The 22308-nt window shown below is 36.4% G+C and overlaps 1 protein-coding gene across 1 annotated transcript in view; it reads left to right on the forward strand.

The window, feature by feature from the left end:
* The window catches only part of CSMD2 (CUB and Sushi multiple domains 2), a 1000214-nt gene that overhangs the window by 551561 nt on the left and 426345 nt on the right, over positions 1 to 22308 (forward strand). Inside the window, exons 7-9 of the mRNA XM_044668787.1 lie at positions 13502 to 13579; positions 20086 to 20173; positions 20974 to 21098. Of these exons, the coding sequence (XP_044524722.1) occupies positions 13502 to 13579; positions 20086 to 20173; positions 20974 to 21098 (291 nt within the window). The remainder of the gene's footprint in view (positions 1 to 13501; positions 13580 to 20085; positions 20174 to 20973; positions 21099 to 22308) is intronic.

Below are 22308 nucleotides of genomic sequence, written 5' to 3' on the forward strand. Positions count from 1 at the left end.
ACCATCAAAGGACATCCCAAAACTAGATCAGCTGACTTCTGGACTAACACAGCAGCTGCTGCTGCTACCCCCCTTAGACAGGGTACTGTCCCTGTAGCTATTGTATCTAATTGACAGCTGTAATATCCAATTGGATGATAACTTTGTCCTAGAGTCTGTGTCAACACACCAGAAGCTATACCCTTTGTTTTGTTGACAAATAGCTGAAAAGGTTCTCATAGTCTGGGATTCCTAATGCAGGTGCAGATAGAATGGCTTCTTCCAGCTTATCCAAGGCTAATCAATGTTCAGGCTTTAGTTTCAAAGGTTCTGGTTCCGTATTCCTGGTCAGATCTGTTAAACACTCAGTGATCCCTCTGTATCCAGGAATCCATTGTCTACAGAAACCAGTAGTTCCAAGAATAGCTCTAAGTTGTTTTTTAGTTTTTGGTGCACTCAATTTCTGTATGTCAGCTATCCTCCTTTGTGTAATACTGGAACTCTCTGACAACATGAATCCGAGATATTGCACTCTGGGCAAAACGAATTGTAATTCCGCTTTGGAGATTTTATGTCCTCGTTTATACAATTCAATCAAAAGAATCTTGCTATCCCTAAGACACACCTTTGCATTTGGGGATGCCAAAAGAATATCATCCACAAAATGCACCAATTTACTCTCTTTAAATTTAATAGTTTTTAGATCTCGATTTAGAATTTGAGAGAACTGAGGTGAGTTGGTATACCCTTATGGGAGACAAGTCCACGTTCCCTGAGTCTTTTTTCAAGTGAAAGCAAAGATCTTTTGAGAATCCTCGTGAATTGGTATCAAGAAAAACACAGAACATAAATCTACCACAGTGAAATATCTAACCTGACTTCGAATGGAAGAAATTATAGCAGCTGGACTTGGGACAACTGGATGTGTCTTGATGACATAATCATTTACTGCTCTTAGATCTTAAATGCTCCAACCTTCTTGCTAGGTACATCCTTAATACTTAATTAATGACTACCTAATCTTCCTCACAACAGTTGATACTGCTATGGCATCATTTGTTGTGAGTTATCTGCCTGGTTATCAGTCCTAGAATTGCAATATTGTAGTTATTCTTCCGATAATTATTGCTTCTGAAATTAGTATTGCTTCTATAGTTATTATTGTTATTACTGTTCCTGAAATTGTTGTAGTTATTATTATTCCTAATTACCTGGAACATATTCCTGCAATTCATCATTAAGTGGACCTTCTTGTTACAGAAGTAGCAAGTCAGAGATTGATAATTAGACTCTTGGGGAAGGGCAAGTGGTATTGGTGTAGTATCATCATGCCCTCTTTCCTGCTTTTCTAGTTTATTATGTAATGATTAAATTTTTTTTTGTATGGTATCCAATAGATCATTAGTTTGTACCTTTGTATCTTCATGTCCTTTAGTGACATGAATAGCTCTTCTCTTTAAGTTGTCCAGATCCATTTTTGGCCATTTGGGACAATGCATCTTAAAGTAATCCTGGATCACTCTGCTAGAATTGTTTACAAATTGTCGCCTTATTTGTCTTATGCCTTCCTCTGTTGATAAATCTAAGTCCAAATATATGTATGATCTGGGAGGTGTCAGGGAAGTTGTAGACATGGTCTCCTGGGGCTTAGAATAATTTTAAATAACACAATTTCAAATTAACTGCTTTTGTAAAGAGCATTAAACCATTTTTATATAAGTACAAAAGTATGCTGATTAGCACACATCTGAGAGAGATCTTTGTGCCACTTCAACTTTCTTAGTCCCCAACTTCCAAATACCCAAATACTCATACGAATGTGTAATTCTATTCTGTCCCATCCTGCCAGCTAGTTGTGCACATTTCTAAAGTTTAATCAAGGTTTTAAACATGGAGGTCACAGACTGACACTGCACAAGTGGATTACTTTGTATAGAAACTAGGAGTTTTTGATCCTGGCAGCTTTGATCTTCATGATATCTCATAATCTGCCTGTTGTCTTACTTCTGGGGCATTCTGACACCTTAGAGCTTTTTTACTTCTCTGGCTCTTTCTCACCCTTTTCCCCCTCAGAAACAGTCATGAAGGCTATACATATTTTTGGCCCTTTTTGTGTGAAGTAAAATATCTAGAGAACCTCGATTTCAGCTTTGATCCCCAATACCCCAGTGGTGGACCATAGGTGTCACAGAGTCTAGCTCTGACACTGCCAGGGTCAGCATGATCATTCTGAGCCTCAACATGCCAGAGGCAGCATAACTATGACATGGAAAGACAGATGACATAAAGTTTGAAAGCCATTGGCTGAGGAAAGGGAGGTGGAGCCCATAATGTTTGAAAATCATGGGTGGGAAGCTGAGGAGGGTTCTTGGCTTCCACACTTGTCCTAGCTCAGGGCTGGACTTTGCTCTCTGGGCTGCCCCTTATTTTATCAGGTGATATCTTCAGCTAAATGAAGTATCAAATCTAGAAAGGCTGAGATTGATCTCTCTCTCCTCCACCTCTCTCTCCCCATTTCCCTCTCTTTTTTCTCCTCCCCCCCCTAATAAATGCTTATGAATCTGGTAATAAGCCTCCAGATCAACTTTTATTTATAACTTCCTTCACTAATATTCTGAGCTTGTTTGCTTTCATTGGTGCCTATTCTATTGCTGTGGGCTTTTGTTTGACTTTTTATGCAGCTCTGGGTAGAAAAAATAACTGCAGTTTTTCATTGAATATCTTTTTTTTATTTTATTTTTATTTCATTCAATTTTGTTGCATCCAAAACTACTTCCGTATTGGTCATTGTTGTAAGAGCAAACTCACATATAACCAAAACCCTAAAATAAAACCATAAATACACTGATGTGAAAGATAACTCTGACAGTTCTTTCTCTTGAAGTGGAGAGCATTCCCTGTCATAAATCTTTCAGTATTGTCCCAGGTCATTACATAGCTTAGAGCAGCGAAATTTTCACAGATTAACATCATACAATATTGCTCTTATTGTGTACAATGTTCTCCCAGTTCTCCTTATTTTGCTCTGCATCAGTTCCTGTAGATCTTTACAGCTTTTTCTGAAATCATCTTGCTTATCATTTCTTATAGCACAATACTATTCCATCTTCAATATTTACCATAATTTGTTCAGCCATTCCCCAATTAATGGACATCCCTTCAATTTCTAATTATTTGCCACTACAAAAAGAGCTGCTATAAATAATTTTGTACAAGTAGGTCTTTTCCCACCCTTTTAAAAAAATTTCTTTGGGATAGAGACCCAGTAGTGGTATTACTGCATCAAAGGGTTCACATTGTTTTATAGCTTTTTGGTCATAGTTCCAAATTGTCCTCCAAAACGGTTGGATTAGTTCATAATTCTACCAACATTCCATTACTATGCCAATTTTGCCAAAACCCTCGCCAACATTTACTATTTTCCTTTACTGCCATATTGGCCAATGTGATAGGTGTGAGGTTGTATCTCAGCATTGTTTTTTTTTTGTTTTTTTTTTTAAACCCTTGTACTTCAGTGTATTGTCTCATAGGTGGAAGATTGGTAAGGGTGGGCAATGGGGGTCAAGTGACTTGCCCAGGGTCACACAGCTGGGAAGTGGCTGAGGCCGGGTTTGAACCTAGGACCTCCTGTCTCTAGGCCTGACTCTCACTCCACTGAGCTACCCAGCTGCCCCTCAGCATTGTTTTAATTTGCATTTGTATAATATAGAGTGATTTAGAACTTTTTTAATATGATTATTGATGGCTTTAAGTTGCTTCATCTGAAAATCACTTGTTAATATCCGTTGACCTTTTTTCTAAATTTGACTTAGTTTTCTATAAATTTGACTTAATTTTCTATAAATTTGAGAAATTAGATCTTTATCAGAGACATTTGTGATAATTTTTTTTCTATTTTGTTTCCCTTTTTATCTTGGTTACATTGGTTTTGTTTGTATAAAAGCTTTTTAATGTAATGTAATTAAAATTATTTCTTTTACATTTTATTGTTTGGTCATAAATTCTTCCCTTCTACAAAGATCTGCCAAGTAAACTACTCTGTATTCTCCTAACTTAGTTTCCTAAGTTAGTCCCCTAACTCTATATCTAAATCATGTATTCATTTTGACCTTATCTTGGAATAGGGTATGAGATATTGGTTTATACCTAGCTTCCGCCATACTGTTTTCCAATTTTCTCAGTAATGTTTGTTAAATAGTGAGTTCTTATTCCAACAGCTGGAATCTTTAGGTTTATCAAACTCTATGTTGCTAAGGTTATTTACCCCAGTTACTGTGTATCTAATCTACTCCACTGATTTACCATTCTATTTCTTAGCCGGTATCATCTTGTTTTGATGATTCCTGCTTTATAGTACAGTTTGAGATCTGGTACTGCTAGACCACCTTCCTTCACATTTTTTTTTTCTCGTTAGTTCCCTTGATATTCTTGACTTTTCTGTTCTTCCAGATGAATTTAGTTTTTAATTTTTCTAGTGCTATAAAATAATTATTTGGTAGTTTGATCAGTATGGCACTGAATAAATGAGTTAACTTAGGTAGAATTATAATTTTTCTTATATTAGTGTGTCCTCTCCATGAAGAATTCCAGTTGTTTAGATTTGATTTTATTTGTGTGAAAAGTGTTTTGTAATTGTGTTCATTAATTCCTATGTTTGTGTTAGCAAATAGATTCCCAGGTATTTATATTGTTAAGAGGGGTTTTAAATGGAATTTCTTTTTTTAACTCTTGCTGCTAGACTTTATTCATCATATATAGACATACTGGTGATTTATGTGGATATATTTTATATCTTGCAAACTTTATTAAAGTTATTAATTTTTTCAAATAGTTTTTTATTCTATTCTCTAGAATTCTCTAAGTATACCATCACAAAGAGTGATAGCTTAGTTTCCTCATTACCTGTTTTAATTCTTTCAATGTCTTTTTCTTTCCATATTGCTAATGCTAGCATTTCTAATACAATATTATATAATAGTGGTGATAATGGGCATCCTTGCTTCACTCCTGATCTCATTGGGAAGATTTCTATCCCCATTTTAGATAATAATTGCTGAAGGTTTTAGGTAGATACTTCTTATCATTTTAAGGAATGACCCATAAATTCCTATTCTTGTGTTTTTAATAGGAATGGGTGTTATATTTTGTGGAAGGCTTTTTCTGCATTATTGTGATAATCATGTGATTTTTGTTAGTTTGGTAATTGATATGGTCAATTATGCTGATGATTTTCCTAATATTAAACCAGCCTTGCATTCCTGGTATAAATCTCACCTGGTCAGAGTGAATGATCCTTGTGATATATTGCCATAGTTTCATCACTAATATCTTATTTAAAATTTTTGAATTTTTTTTCTGTTTTTTTTTTCTTCCTGGCTTAGGTAACATATTTGTTTTATAAAATGAATTTGGTAAGATTCCTTCTCTGCCTATTTTCCCAAATAGTTTATATGGCATTGGGATTAATTATTCTTTAAAAAATATTTACTAGAATTCACTTGCAAATCCATTTAGCCCTGGGGAATTTTTTCTTAGGGAGTTCATTGATGACTTATTCAATTTCTTTTTCTGAGACAGGATTATTTCAAGATTCTATTTCCTTTTTTGTTAATCTGGGCAATTTTTAATCTAGATATTTTTGTAAATATTCATCCATTACACTTATATTGTCATATTTATTGGCATATAATTGGGCAAAATAGCTCATAATGAATAATTTCCTTTTCATTGATGGTGAGTTCACCCTTTTCATTTTAGATACCAATTATTTGATTTTTCTTCTTTCCTTTTTTAAAATCCAATTAACCAACACTCTCTTATTTTTTTTAATAAAACCAATTTCTAGTCTTACTTATTAGTTCAATGGTTCTCATACTTTCAATTTTATTAATTTCTCCTTTAATTTTTATGATTTCCAATTAACTCTTTAAATGAAGATTTTTAATTTGTTTTAGTTTTTTTAGTTACATGTCCAATTTATTGATCTTCTTTTTCTCTATTTTATTGATATAAGGGTTTAGAGATCCTAAGTACTGCTTTGGCTGTATCTAATAATTTTGGATATGCTGTCTCCTCATTGTCATTCTTATTAATAATTCTTATTAATGAAATTATTGATTGTTTCTATAATTTGCTCTTGACTCACCCTTTTTTAAAGCATTAAATTATTTCATTAATTTTTATTTGTCTTTCCATGGAGCTTTATTGATTATAATCATTGCTTTATGATCTGAAAAGGATGCATTCATTATTTCTCCTTTTCTGCATTTGATTGTGAAGTTTTTAATGTTCTAATACATGGTCAGTTTTTGTATAGGAGACACGTACTCTTAAAAAGAAGTTATATTCCTTTCTATTCCATTCATTTCTTGCCAGAGATCTGTTAGTTCTAACTTTTCTAAGATTTTCTTCACTTCCTTTACTTCTTTCTTGTTTCTTTTTTGGTTTGATTTATCTGTATCTGATAGGGGGAAATTGAAGTCCCTACTGATATAGTTTTACTGTATTTTCCTCCTGAAATTAATTTAATCTCTTCTTTGGAAACTTAGAGGCTATACTATTTGGTGCATTTTTGTTTAGTATTGATATTATTTCATTGTTTATAGTACCTTTTAGCAAGATATAATTTCTTTCCTTTTCTCTTTTAATCAGATCTATTTTTGCTTTAGCTTTATCTGAGATCATAATTGCTATTTCTCTTTGTTCACTTAAGTTAAATTCTGCGCTAGCCCCTTTTCTTTACTCTGTGTATGTAACCCTGCCTCAAATGTGTTTCCTGTAAACAACATATAGTAAGATTCTGTTTTTTTTTAATCCTAATATCTTTATATATATCCTTCTATATTAATTTTATTTGTTACAGGGCTAGGCAATGGGGGTTAAGTGACTTGCCCAGGGTCACACAGCTAGGAAGTGTCTGAGGCCAGATTTGAACCTCGGACCTCCTGTCTCTAGGCCTGGCTCTCAATCCACTGAGCCATCCAGCTGCCCCCAAGTTTCTGGTTTTTAATCCACTCTGCTATCCACTTCCATTTTAGGGATGAGTTCATCCCATTCACTGTCACAGTTATGATTACCAACTATATATCCCCTTCCATCTTATTTTCCCCTTTTTATCCTGCTTTTTTTTCCTTTTCACTCTGACCCTCCTCACCAGTGTTTTGCTTTTTATCACCCATACCCACACCCACACACATTGTTCCTTCCTATCACTACTCCACTTCTTTTGCCTTATTCTTCTTCTCTATAGGGTAAGACAGGATTCTATACCCCAGTGAGTATGGATATTATTCCCTCTCTGAGCCAGTTTAAGTATTAAGTAAAATTTAAGTATTGCTCATCACCTCCCTTATCCTCCCCTCCACTGTAATAGTTTTTCATGCTTCTTTAGGTGAGATAATTTACCCCATTTAATTTCTCCTTTCTATTTTCTCTCAGTGCAATCCTCTTTTTCATCCTTTGATTGATTTTCTTTGTATATATCATTCTAATCATCTTATACCCTCTATCTATGTATACTCCTAACTGCACTACTAATGATAAAAAAAAATTTAAATTACAAATATCCCCTTTCCTTGTAGGAATACATATAGCCTGACCTTAATGAGTCCCTTAACTTTTTTCTTTTTTATTTACCTTTTTAGGCTTCTTTTAGGTCTTGTTTTTGGACAACAGATTTTCTGTTTAGGTTTAGTTTTCATCATGAATGCTTAGAAATCATCTATTTTATTGAAACTTTTTTTTTTGAATTTTTCTCCTGAAAGAATATGCTCAGTTTTGTTATCTAAGTGATTTTAGGTTATAAACCTAGATGTTTCACCTTCTGGAATATCATATTCCATGCCTTCTGATCCTTTAATGTGAAGATTGCTAAGTCCTGTGTAATCCTGACTATAGCTTCATGGTATTTTAATTTTTTTTTCTGGCTGCTTGCAGTATTTTCTCTTTGGCTTGAGGGATCTTGAATTTAGCTATTATATTCCTGGAAGTTGTCATTTGGGGATTTCTTTTTGGAGGTGATTTGTGGATTCTTTCAATTTCTATTTACTTTCTTGTTCAAGAATATCAGGGTAGATTTCTTTGATAATTTCTTGTATTATGATACTCAGGCTTTTTTTCTTTACCATGACTTTCAGGTACTCCACTAATTTTTAAAATGTCTCTCCTGGATCTATTTTCCAGGTCAGTGAGATATTTTACATTTTCTTCTATTTTTTAATCTTTTGATTCGATTTCATTCTTTCTTGATGTCTCATGAAGTCATTAGCTTCTAGTTGCCCAACTCTAATTTTTAAGGAATGATTTTCTTCTGTGAGCAAAGCCTCCTTTTTTCATTTGGTCCAATTCTTATTGCATTGTTTTCATTTCTCTTCCCCATTTTTCCTTTTTCTTTCTTAACTGATTTTTGAAATCCTTTTTTAACTCCTCCAGAATCTAAGTCCAATTTATAATTTTCTTTGAATTTTTGCACATGTTTGCTTTCCTTTCCCTGTCCCTTTCTGTGTCTGAGCTTTGCTCTTTTTCTCCAGAAAAATATTCTATGGTCAAGATTTTTTTTAATGTTTCCTCATTTTCTCAGCTTTTTTCTTGACTTCAACTTTTATTTTAAAGGTTGGCTCTGTTTTCAAAGATGATAGGGCACTCTATTAAATGTCAGTTCTTCCTTGATTCTACCCTTAGCCTTATTTCTGGGTTTCTGCAAATTTCAATTCTTCCAAGGTGGCATGATAATCTGTGAGCTGGGATCTTTGAGAGCCACCTCCCACTATGTATTCAATCATCCCCTGAGACTTGCTGATGGCTCAAATTCTAGCCTCAGGCTTGGACAGGGGCTTTTGGTCTCACTCTGAGCTTGATCAGGTCAGGCACACTGTTGACTGCCTTGCCCTGCCCTGGGACTTTGCCTTGAGCTTTGGTAAAGGCCACTGCATCACCTAGTTGTCCATATGTATGAAAAATGTTTTATATGAAACTGTAGGTTTTGTTAATTACAACTATATTTTCTTTTCAATTATATTAAGATAAACTTGATTTTTCAAATTTATTTTATAGAGTGGTAGGGGATGTCTGTAGGCTTCAGGGGGATGTCTTCAAGGTAGGCATTCCTTCAGATAAGGGGGAAGGTCTGGAAGGAAGGAATTCCTTCAGATAAAGGGGAGAGGTCTGGAAACCAAAGGTCTGTAAGTTAGGAATTCCTACAGACAAGCCTGTTTCATTATAATGTCATATAGGGGTCTGGATTTTTAATTATGACTCTTTCTAGGTTCCACACTCCTCTTTTTAAAAATGAAGAAAAGGGTGGTGAGAGAGAGGTTGGTGAAACACTTGTGCCTTATAAAAGATTAGATTTGTCTCAGTCTCTGTTTTTTTTTTTTTGTTTGTTTGTTTGTTTGTTTGTTTTGCTCCTGGTCCTTGATCACAGGTTTTTCCTCTTTCTTTTATACTTCATCACCTAATATAGTCCATTCTTCATTCAGTTGCCAGAGTGTTATTCCTAAGGCATAGTTCTGACCATGTCACCCTCCCTTTTCAAAAAAACTCCAGTGGCTCCCTATTATTCCAGGATCAAATGTAAAATTCTTTGTTTGTATTTTAAAGCCCCTCATATCCTGGCCCATTCCCATCTTTCCAGGCTTCTAAAAGTTTACTCCCCTCCATGTAACTGTGATCCACTGACACTGACCTCCTAGCTTTTCCTCAAATAAAATCCATCTCCTTACTCTGTGCTCTTTAACTGGCTATCTTCTATGCCTGAAATAGTCTCCTATTTATCTCTGCCTCTTGGCTTTCCTGGTTTCCTCTAGTTCTTTACTAAAACCTTACCTTGTGTTAGAAACTTTTCACAGTCTCCTTTAATGCTATGTTTGTCTTCTGAGATTACCTCCAATTTACCTATTATAAATTTTGTATATACACAATTGTTTACATATTATCTCCTGTCCTTTTGAGCACCTTGAAGGCAAGAAGTATTTCTGCCTTTCTTCATATCTTCAATGCTTAGCATAGTAGGTACTTAATAATAGGTACTTAATAAATGTTTGTTGACTGACAGATCTTGAGGGCCTTTTGGAAAACTCCAATTTGTTTTCTTTCTGACATATGGGCCCATACTCTCAGAAAACTTTTAGACTCATGTCCTGGGAAGATATTTAGACAGACAAGAGGTCCCTAGTAGATCTTCATTGCTTCTTCAATGCTGAGAAACTGGGCAAACAAGGGATTCCTAGAGAATCAATCCATTAATATTTGGACCAAATAGACCTCTCTGTCTACCAAAATTTTCATTTTTGTCTGTGTTCATGTTGAAGTAGTATATCAATTCAGTGACGGTATCACCTCAAAACCAACCCTCTTGTACCTTCCTATACTTAATAACAGCAATATTTGGTTTAAAAAGAGCTTTACATGTCTTATCTCATTTTGCCCTCATACATAGGTAGAGCCAATAGAATTTATCAGATAAGACTTAGTAGTGTTAGTTACTCTTTATACATAGAATTTCATTTCCCTCATCTATGTCTAGGTAGGCAGTCTCATATTTGGATGCCCTCTCTCCTTACTTCTACCTGTTTTGTTTTTAGCAATAAAAGTACACTTTGGGGGAACATTCTGGTTCTGACTCATTGTTCTAAACAAGGTCTTAATGCTTGCTTTCCTTTCTCTACCTTGACTTAAAAAACTTCTCTTGCCTGTGATGAATACTTGGCTAAGTTAATGTACCTGGTATTGGGTACCTTGCAGTTGTCCACTATGGATCGGGATGTTCCTGTCACCATCTTATTGGCACTGAGCTTCACCTATCCCCAAGATCAATCTTTAATCAGGAAGAGTATTTTCTTTTTATAGTAGCTCAACTCTGCTTGAATAATGTATTTTTCTTCACTAATGCACTCTATTTGCTAATGTGTCTACATCAGTGTTCACTGGGAATTTTACTGCTGGATATTCATGGAAAGTAATGCACATTTTTCAAGGGGATTTGAATGCATATCAAGGAGAAGTGGCAGTGTATGGATATAACTGGATTTCATCATATATTCAGTTAAAATGAACAGAGCTTGCTGAGAAATAAACCTATAGGGAGTTTATGATTCAGGCATAAAATTATTCAGTCTGTATTTTTTCCCAAAATATACATCTTATTAAGAATATATGTGCATATATATTTATATATGTGTGTTGTTGCTTCAGGTACAGAGCAAATCTGAATCTAGCTATACCTGGTAAAAGCCCAGTTTTTCTGTTGTGGTTCCTGCTTGCCCAAAGGCAGGAGAATGTAGAGTGTTTTTAGTACAGGCAAGCAATTGAACCTAGCTAGTAGCAGCACTTTTTGTGAGCATTGATAAAACTATCCTAATCCACTATTGCGACAGTCTCAGACAAATGTGATTAGCTAAATACTCAGTATCTTCTCTGCTAAAGGAAAATGGATTAAAGGCATATTTCAGCTAAGCTGGTAGAACTTCAAGAATGCAACAGAAATTTAGAAATAAACCTAAGAAATAGGCTTAGGATTCCCAGCTACCACTATGCTTTGTCTTAAAGTCTCAGATTGTTCCTCACCTTTGCCTCTATATAGAACATTAGGTTTGGTATGGCTAGTATTCTCAAAAATAATTACCTAGCCCCAGTCTCTCTTATAGCCTCTAGATTAAATCTCTAGCTACCTATTGGACAGCTCAAATTTGGCCTCTGATAGACCTTTTAAATTCAACATGACCATAATTGAAATAACTGTCTTTTCCTTCAAATCGCCAGTTTCCTAAACTTCCATATTATTGTATAGGGTAACACATCCTACCATTCATCCTGGCTTACATCCTAGGTCAGTGATGGGCAACCTTTTGAGCTTGGTGTGTCAAAATTCGCCAAAAAAACGAGCATAACTTGGGTGGCGTGTCACGTCAAGAAAAAAAACACATAATTTTGCAATATTTATAGTTTAAATAACAAAAATGTCTAATTATAACATATAACTGTATTTAATAAACCAAAATAGGTAAATTAATCTAGGTAGAATTGTCATCTATAGTGCACAGAGTGTCTACACTACACCATAGCAAATGTTTCATCCTCAGCATGCAGCCCCAGACTTCTCTGTATGTGACCACATGCAGCCACGTGTCATAGAAAATGGCCACGCATGTCATAGGTTTGCCATCACCGACCTAGGAGTTATCCTTTATTATTCATTCTCTTGCATCTCCCATATCCAATACTTTGCTAAGTTCTTGCTCTTACATGAACAAAATAATCCATTTCCTGACTATGTGAATTTTCACTGGCTATTCTCCAGATCTGGAGTTCTCTCTTTATTCATCTTAGCCTACTGGCTTCTTTCAGATCCCACCTTCTAAACTAACCCTTTTCTGATTCTCGTTAATGCATTAGTCTTTCTTCTGTTGATTAGCTCCAATTTGTCCTGTATATAGTTTGTTTTTATGTAATTATTTTTCATGTTATCTCCTCTGTTAGATTGTAAGCTCCTTTAGAGAAGGAGCTTTTTTGCTTTTTTTGCCTTTCATTTTATTTTGTCTCCCCAATGCTTAGTAATAGTGCCTGGCACATAGCAAGAACTTAATAAATACTCGTTTCTGTTGTATTCTAGACTGTTTTAATAATGTGTAACTATTGTCTCCTGCCAGACAGAAGTCCATAGGGTTGCTTTTAACTTGGTGTTAGCATTATTGTACTTTTGTTCTATTCTCTTTCTTTGTAATGTTCTATGATTACAAAGAGTCACTTCGTTGTTGCTGCGTGATCACAGCCTCTCTTTTTTGTAGCCAGGGAGACAAACTTGTTGATTTTTTTATCTTATCCCTGCCCCTCAAAGTTTATTTGCCTTAACTCTTTTCTTGTTTACCTGAAGTTTAAAGTGAAGGACCTGAGAAATCGTCCAGATGATTATGTGAAAGGGAGGCACATTTGTATTTCAAAATAGGAGCCTGGAAAAAATCATAGCCAGAGGTTTGACACTAATTGGGCAGCATTATCAATGACAGGTGAAGGAAATGATTATTCACTTTGGCTTTAGATCATCACTACGTGGCTTCCTACTTTATCTATACTTAAAATCAGCCATCCCTGGGCCATGTGCATAGGTAACTGAATAAGGTTATATTACTAGCTGACACTTATAAAGTGTTTTAAGGTTTGTAAAGCCTAGCATATATATTCTTTCACTTGAGACTAAGTTTAGTCCTGAAAGTACTATAGTTGGTATTATTTCTGTTTTAGAGATGAGGAAATTGAGGTTCAGAAATGTTCACAGCCACACAACTACTAACTGGTGAGCTGGATTTGTATCCAGATCTCTTTTAATTCCAAGTCTAGTCTTATCTGGACACTATGCTATATTTTACACTCATTCATAGACCTGCACTTGATCAACTTAGCAGATCCTCAGATGGCCAAACAGGGAGGCTTAAGTGAAATTCTTGTTTACAGCACTGTTCTAGATTCTTAACCATTCTCAAGCTGCACAATGAATTAAACTGTTATTTCCTTCTTCCACTGTCTCTAGTCAAGAAGCAAATCGAGCTGAAGTCCCGAGGAGTGAAGCTGATGCCCAGCAAAGATAATAACCAGAAGACTTCTGTCTGTAAGTTCTCTAGCCTCTTGATCTAAGAGCTGCTAGTGTTTTGATTCTAAATATTGGTCTTCCTGGAGCCACGATGCTCCCAGTTGGTTTTTGGTCACAGCGGAATGCTAAGATGCCCTTAAAATTTTTTTCTGCATTATCGCATCACCCTTTATTCTGTGCTCTCTTCATAAACATATACTAACTTCGGGAGATGGCACAAGGAGGGAGTGAGGGAAGAGGGGCCTGGAGATTTATATGGTATAGTTTTCCCTTTTCTTGACTAACTCATCACTTTTTCCCTTCTTCCCTTCTCCCTTTACTCTTGGTTTTCCTCTCTTATCTTCCTTTCTCTTTTACATATTTTCTTTCCTCTCCTTTCTCTCTGCCTCTCTAGTTCTCTCCATTCTAAGTTTCAGACCAGAAACCATTAATGCTTTTATTTTCTTTTTCTTTCTTTTTTCTTTACCTTTCTTTTTTATTTTGGATCACATATTTCAAAGTCAACCAACTTTTCCTGATGCCTTCTCTCCTTCTCCTAGTAATCCTCTCTAGCAATTGGAATCCTCAGCATAGTAGATAAGTTCCGTCAAAACTTTGTGATCCCTGCATGCCCACATTATGCCATCTCAAACTTGGTGGCTCTTTTCTTAACATCTCCATATCTCTCATAGCTTTAGAGTAGGATAGGACAGGGCTGGTTGTTTTATCTCATTTAATACCCACTGGCTGTGAGGGGACAGCATTGTATCCCTATCCGTACCAGAAAACTTCATGCCTTTCGCCTACCATTTAGTATATTGGACGATGAAGCCCATTCCCTACCTAGGGGAGAAGGCCTCTATGTGGACTCTGTGTCGAACATCCAATATGTCATTTCCCTATCCCATACTTGATCAAGAGGGATGTGGAGGGGATTTAGAACTTATTCTCAAGCTGTCCCTTCATGTTCCTCCTCTGAAGACTTTGTGTTTAGGCAAGGTATGACAGAAGATCTGGATAACTTGGAGGGAGGGAAGGATGCTGTATTTATGCTTTAGTGAGATTCTGTTCTTTGTGCTCAGTGTGATATGAGAACTTAGGCATTACCATTGGTTGGTGACAAAAAATAGGATCCCAGCACTGAAAAGTGGTCTGTAGAATCATCTTAAAAATCCAGATAAAACAGGATACCTAAGCAAATGATCCTCTTCAAATGAGAAGAAAAGATATATTTGGACACACATTTCAGCCTCTATTCTGGGAAGGGCTGTGATGTTGACTTCCAGGTTTCAGAGGAGAAAGCAACTTGTCTTTGAGTAACTGAACTGATATTATGTTTGAGACCTTTTGTCTTATTTACTTCTTGATTCTATGCAGACACTCGTGAATTTATGTTTTCTTCTCCTTTATTTTTCTCTACTTTACTTTCTCCCTGCTACTTTCTTCTCCAGTCTTCCTCCTTTTCCCTCTTTCCTTCCCCTTACTAATTTTTTTCTCTTCCTCTCCCTTCCTCATCTTCTCCCCTTTCCCTTTCTCTTCCTGCCTTTTATATTTTTCATTACCCCTTGTCTCCATTCATCTCCTTCCAGCTTCTCATTCCTTCTTTTCCTAACTTTTTCTTTTCTCTTTATTTCCCTTTTCCTCTCCTCTTTCTCCCATCTACTTCCTTCTTTTTTCCCCATCTCTGTTCACCTTTTTTCCCTTTTTCTCTTTTGCTCTTTTCTTTTTTTCCTTCTTCCCCCTTTCTCAGCCTCCTTATACCTTCTTTCCATATCTTTATCTCTCTTTCTCTCTCCCAATTTTTCCTTTTCCCTCTTCTGCTGCTCTTTCCTCAAGACCCCCTACCCCCTTTTCCCTTTCACCTTCATGTACTCTACTTGAGGGGAGCTGGAGAGCACAGGGAAAACCTGATACTCTCCAAAGCAAAATCTTTGTGCCTGAGTATTCAGAAAAGTAAGTGCTCTAGGACCAATAACCACAGCCAGAAATTCATCCATCTGCTCACCCCTTTTCTGTCGTAAGACTTGATAGTAACCTTTCTTACTGCATTTAAAGCTGGGCTGTTCCAAGCTTGAAACTAATTAAACAAAGAAATCTGTGCTTTCCTAGGGACTCTAACAATGTTCTATAGTAACGCCTAATTCAATTTTTAAAATTGTTTAGCACCTGCTATGTTTATAGCACTGTCAGGTTCTGAGGGAAATACAAGTTTAGATAAGATACTGATAGACTCAAGTTTAGAAGCACTGGGGTAGCAGCCAGAGGTATAGCGAAAAAGGTTATGGGTTGGAATTTGAGGCCTGAATTCTTTGCCTAGTTTAATTTTGTTTGTGTGACCTTAGAAAAATACCTTCATCTCTCTAGACTTAAGTTAGTTTATTTGCAAAGAGATATTATTCTGACCCCTTTAAACCTCATTGGGTTCTGCCGGTTCAGTGGAATAATTAATATAAAGTACTTGGAAGTGTGAAAAATCCTCTGCTAATCTGAAGGGTTATTTTAAACAAAATATCTTAAACTTTCCTGGAAAGGTAGAAGCCTTTTGCTTAGCACATTTCTCTTGATTATGTCCTAGAGAGATCATTTCCCTAGCCCTTAAAACATTTTACTACAAAACAAACAAAACAAGTTGTTTACTTGTAGTTCATCCAGGGGACTTTCCTCAGGAGAAGAGTGACTTATTTTGACAGTCCCCTGTTCTTCCTCATCTCCCTTAGGCAACTTATCTGTCTTACAGCTTCTATGAGTTGCAAATTCCTATATTATAATGAGGAAAACCAAACTTTGGGTTCCTTTATCTTGGCAGTCTGTGAGTTCTGCTAGACAAATTTCCCTCCTTTCTTTTAATTTAGAAGAGTAGTTTCTTATAATCAAAATTTAACAGTGATGAAACATCCTGCTAAATGTAATAGTGCCTTGATTTTTGTTTTGGGGAGGGTGGAATGAAGCCCAATCTTTTCCCCACTCTCCTTTCAACAGTCAATAAATTACCAAGCAAACAATGAAACCACAACTGGGGCATACAAAATAGTATAGGAGAGTTATAATTGAAAATAAAAGGCAAAGGAGACTCCATCTGTAATTTAGAGTGCAAACAGTTCATTAAGATTTATATTTCATGATTTCCTTTATAACTGGGATGAATGCAAGAGTTTGTTCAATATTTCTATAAGAGAAGGGCTGGTCAGTAACATATATCATACCAGAAAGGGTTTCTGATTCCAGGCTGCTATGGCTAAATTTTATTTTTGGTTAAGTAATTAAAGAGGAAGAATGTTGCCTGGCCAATGTTGTCAAAAGCTATAGTTCTGGGTAAACTATACCCTGGCACACTCCCTTTCCCCCTACTTCATCCTTGCATGACTATTGTTGTGACAGGGGTCTGTCTTGACTTTTGTCTTCTGCCTTATCTTGATTAATATCAGGGCTTGGGGAAAACCAGAAAAGAAGTTGCTGAACTGCTGGAGCTCTTTGAACCCAGATCTTTCTAGAATTTAATTGGTTTTGGCCTTACTCATTAAGAACTAGAGTTTGTAGCTATGATGGAGTACACTATTTAAAATAGTACTGTACCTTGGGATTGTAGGCAACATTTCCTTATCTCACTGCAATTTCTCCATGGTTTGGCTTTTTGAGAGGATGTTGAAGGGCTAAGGCAGAAAAAATGGGGCAGTGTGGGAAGGGGAATCTTTTTCTAGGATATAGTGGGAAATGGCAGTTTTTGTACATCATTAGGAGGGTATGTATTTATCTCATGTGTAGTAGATGTAATTATTTATGTGTAAAGATAGTTAATACTGGAAAAATGTGTACAGTTCACACAGTCTTCACAATAGGTAGTCTACTCTCTCTTCCTTGCCTTTTCCTTCCTTACCCTCCACTGTGATTTTAAATGACTTGGTAACCTTAATGCCCTTGTTTGAAATATATTTCTTTCTCTGAACCTATAGAGTCTGTAGGAAACTGGGCTGAGAATGAGAGATTACTTTAGTTTGTATATGAAAAGAGAGGGAGATGATACATCTGGAGACTGCTGTGAAGGGTTGTTTGATCCATCTCATAGTGGGGAGGAGAAGTTTCATGATTTAATGGAGGAAGGCAGAGGAATAGCCTTTCACTTTGGATTAATGGCCTTAATTTATGGAAAAGATGAACAGATATGAGACTTTTGTGTTTCTTGCAGGACAAGGTGCTAGGAAATTGCCAGTTAGACCAAGTGCTTATTGCCAAAAAAAACCAAAACCTTTGTTTGTGGACTTAACATTTGTTTGGTCCATTTTTTCCAAGTTTTTCTGATCATTCAGATCTCTTCTTTCTGAATATATATCCCTCTCTGACCTGGAGTTTAAAATACTGTCTGTACTAGTACTTCTGCTTCACATGGTCTTAAACTAGACTTTGTCTCAAATTGCACCTAAGCCTTACATGAGATGCTTTCCAGTCTTATGGTTTACACTGGCTCTTTAACTTCTTGCGGTCAACACTTGCATTATAGCCTTGCTCTCTAACTTCATATGATTACCCTAGCACTTCAGTCTCGCCAATGTAAGATTGCACTCAAGATTGCTGCCCTCGATCTCCAATCTCATGCTGCCTGTGCTAGCTGTCTAGCTTTTCACTGCACTAGATTGTCTTTGCACTGCCTGCCTTTATTCTCCAGCCTGTGTTTGGAGATATTGGCATAATGCTAAAAGAGACCCTGCTTTGGCTCTGCATGACACTTGGGCATTTAATATTGCTCATATTCTCCTCACGTAACCTTCTCAGAAGAGAGGCAATTGCCTTTTAGAAGCTTTTCCATAGATCTCTTGGGAGTGAAACACCTTGTTCGTCTTTGTATTATTTATCATAGGAAACTGTTTAAATGCTTAGGGCGTATCTGGACAGCTGTCTAGTTGGCACCATATCGTCCTGCTCCATGAATTTTTGTTCCTTCCCCCAACCCCCCACTTCCTGATATAGTGGTAGCCCAGGGCACATTAGGAAACTAGCTCTGGAGTGGCCTTGGCCTATTTGCCACCTGCCTCTGTCATACATATTCATAGAGGTTGCCTGCTCAATTCCATGGGAACAGAGAGAAGACTGACCTCACTCCATTTCTTGTTTTAAGTGACCACCTCTATATACCTGTTTCTTTCACTCTGACCTCCATAGGCTTTGAGAAATATATTTCCTAGTGGGGCTTTGGGTTTGTTGAGACCTTTTGAGTATAGACTGTTGCCTTCAATCCCACATTTTGGGAAATTGTCATGAGTCTAGGTCAGTGCTGGTTTGTGCAGAACCAGCTAGAAAAAATGCTGGGCTGTACAGATTCTTCCCTTTCTGTTTACTACAGAAAAGGGGACAGACTACCAGGAGATAAGCTGAGCTGTATATTGAAATGATTGAAATGAGAAGAATTTACTGTCCAGAATGGCTTAGTATTGTTTACCCAGGTGCTGCAAGCCAGTGGATTCCAAACTTTATCCCTTCCTCTTTTAAATGCTTAGCTCTAGACTTACCCCTCCTTCCACACAAAAACTTAATAGTAGCAGGCTTCATAAGGCCTAGGCCATAGAATCTGATTCTATCAGTACAATGGAGATGGTCATTGCCATGAAATAAGTATAGTAGAGCATGATGGTGTGTGAGTGTGTATTTTTGCCTTCTGCCTTTCTCCTCTGAGCCCTAGCATCATTTTACCTTGTCCTTACCTAGACTATTGAAGAAAGTGGGATCACAAAACACTTGTAGATGTTTGGGAAAGTTGTCACTTTGTCCAGAATTACTGTGCATGAGATTTTGGTGAAATGTGAAATTGAAGTTATCATGTTAAATATCCCTTCATCCCTATTAGAGTCATTCATGTTTACATTTGTACCTGTGCCATTTAACAGTTGTGAGTTGTGATAATTACTTGTATTATTTAGTTAGTGGTAGCAGTGGGCAGTCTTTGGGATGGGAACATGTCAGGGGGAAATTTCCATATTCAAGCTAATTAGCCTTCTTTAGAATCTCAGGCCACTATCTCTTACCTTCTTTATTATTTGTAATCATGCATATTTCCACTTTGTTTTGTTTGGTTTATATGTCTGTTTGGGGGCTGAGGCTGAGGGCCTTATCTTATACAGACCTAGGTCCCCAAATCAGGGGATGGCAGAATGGGGATAGGCCTACTACCCAAAGGCTTTGTAAGGGATGATTTTTATCTTTCCCTTCCTGTAAGGTGGAACCCTTTATCACTGATACCAGTCATGGAGTAAGGAAATTGGGTAGTTGCTCCATAGTGTATATCACCCTGCTTCTGTGTCCTAATGAAATTGCCACATTTTAGTCTCAACTTCATTAGTCAAAAGAGATTTATTTGTTAAAAGTAAATCTCATTCTCACTCCCACATCACAAAATCTGCAAGTACAACTCTTCCTATCCCCACCCTGTAACAATGCCTCAGCCTCCAAAGCAGCAGGTCTTTTCTGTTTCTGCATTTACCCACATTGAGACAATTGCCCAACTAGTGTTTGTCTGTGATTTTCTATCTCTGTATGTACTGTTTTTTGCCTTGTAGTAACTCAGGTTGGTGTGTCCCAAGGACATAATATGTGTCCAGACCCTGGTATTCCAGAAAGGGGCAAAAGACTAGGCTCAGATTTTAGGTAAGTCACATTTGGATTCCTTCTCTTTGCATGCAGGGTGTGTGGGAAAATTTGGGAACCAAGGGTTCGCAGTGACTAGAATAGATGAAAGAAATGATGATGGAATTTGGGATTGGATTCAGTGGTCCTGTCTTTTATAATAGCATTTCCAAACTTTGTACAGGAAAAATGTCATGATGTAAAAGATGTCTGATAATTTGGGGAGATATTGAGGTCCCCCAAGATCTATTTGTTCCTATTTCTTGGAGTCACCATCACTATGTTGAGCACATTTAAAAAGTAGATAATTGTAATAAGTGTGGGCTTCAAGGAGTTCTTTTCCTTGCTAGTATAATTAGCTTGGAGACCTAGGAAGGGACTCCAGGCTACTGTGAGTCTAAGAAGTCCTGGGCAGAATGAGTGCTCTTCCTCTCACTCCCTCAAAGTTCGAAATTATCTAGTGAGTCTCACTGAGTCTCCAACCTTCATTTAAAATGCATATGAATGAATCACCCATTACTAGTAACAGTAATCAATATTTAATCTTATTTGCCTGGCAATTGCTGTTTTGTTCACCAAATGCCTTTTAACTTATCCCAACCAAAATATTCCCATGAAATCCATATGAGGGATGTTCTATGGTAGTCTAAATGAAACAGAAGTTTTAAGAACTATAGAGTGAAGAGTCTTTAGTTATTCATGCTGTTCAGTGTGAATATTATTCAGGAAGAAGAAAGTGACAAGGGAAGACTAGGAGGGTGGGGAGTGGGCAGGATGGTTGGCCTGCAGGACAAATGTCATGTCACCATACTGTCTTTCAGGTTAGGTTCAAGCATCCAATTTACCTGTAATGAGGGCTATGACCTGCAAGGATCCAAAAGGATCACCTGCATGAAAGTGAGTGATATGTTTGCTGCCTGGAGTGATCACCGGCCTGTCTGCAGAGGTGAGGAGGGTAGACCAGTGGGTGAGGGAAAAGCTAGAGGGGGCAATGATAAGGTGAGACAGAGCCAGGTCTCATGGGAAAAGATAGATAGAATTCTCTCAAATTAAGTTTCTTATTCTCAGTGCGACACTGGGCACTGGATTTTAGTTTCTCCATCAAGACAATAGAGAGAGAATCCATAAAAGTGGAGCATGAGAGCTACCTTCTAATAAGGATCATCCTAAATTTCCTCATCCTTAACCCTTTTTAAACAAAAGGAGAAATGACAGGGCCTGTTTATCAACATCTGATGCCTTTTTACAGTATTTGGTTAGAGAACCTGGAGGAAAGGACCACAGGAACTGTGCTTTCTCAACACCAGTGACCTTTCTTCTTCAATTCAATCCAGCAACACATAATAATTACCTATTATGTGCAAGGCACTATATTTGTTCCTGGTTATAGAAAGGCCCCCAAAAACCCAACCAAAAACACCTTTCCCCAAAAACTAGTTCCTTCTTGCCCTGAAGGAGTTTACATTTTTTTTATCTATTTATTATCAGTTAAGGTTAGTTTACTAGGGCTGACTTAGAAGAATATTTAGAGAATATTATTTTTAAAGAGAAACACTTTTGTGTTAAGTAAGTTGCGATCACTGAAAACAATGCAGAGTTCACCCAAAATGATAATGTATTATTAACCTTGCACCTATTTTATTTAAATTACTTTTGAATAAATATTTAAGCCTATTTTTCAAACAGTTAAGCTTATTTACATGTAGTAATTGTTCAGAAAGCTATATTTTCATTTTTATGTATATACATACATATATGTATATATATATATAACTTAATAGACTAATCATCTAACATCATGTAATTATCTGATCATTTAAAATGGTCATTTTCTTTTTTTTCCTACATGGATGCTTTACATGATATTTTTCAAATTATTTTATATCTCATTGAGAAGACTTCACAGTGTTCTAGGGACACAATGCTATTTGATATTATGGTTATATTGGAGGTTTTGAAAAAAACTAGCTGTGTATAGAAATATATATATATATATATTTAAGTCTGGTGAATATACTCATATTGTCATATACTTTAAGTAAACATATCTCCCTATTTTATGTTTTGTTTGACATGGATTAAAATGCCAATACTTGTCATAGATGGTGGAAAGAAGTTTCTCTTATTACATTTATTTAACTTACAAGTTTTTATAA

The sequence above is a fragment of the Gracilinanus agilis genome, chromosome 3, assembly GCF_016433145.1.
Source record: "Gracilinanus agilis isolate LMUSP501 chromosome 3, AgileGrace, whole genome shotgun sequence".
Classification (NCBI taxonomy): domain Eukaryota; kingdom Metazoa; phylum Chordata; class Mammalia; order Didelphimorphia; family Didelphidae; genus Gracilinanus; species Gracilinanus agilis.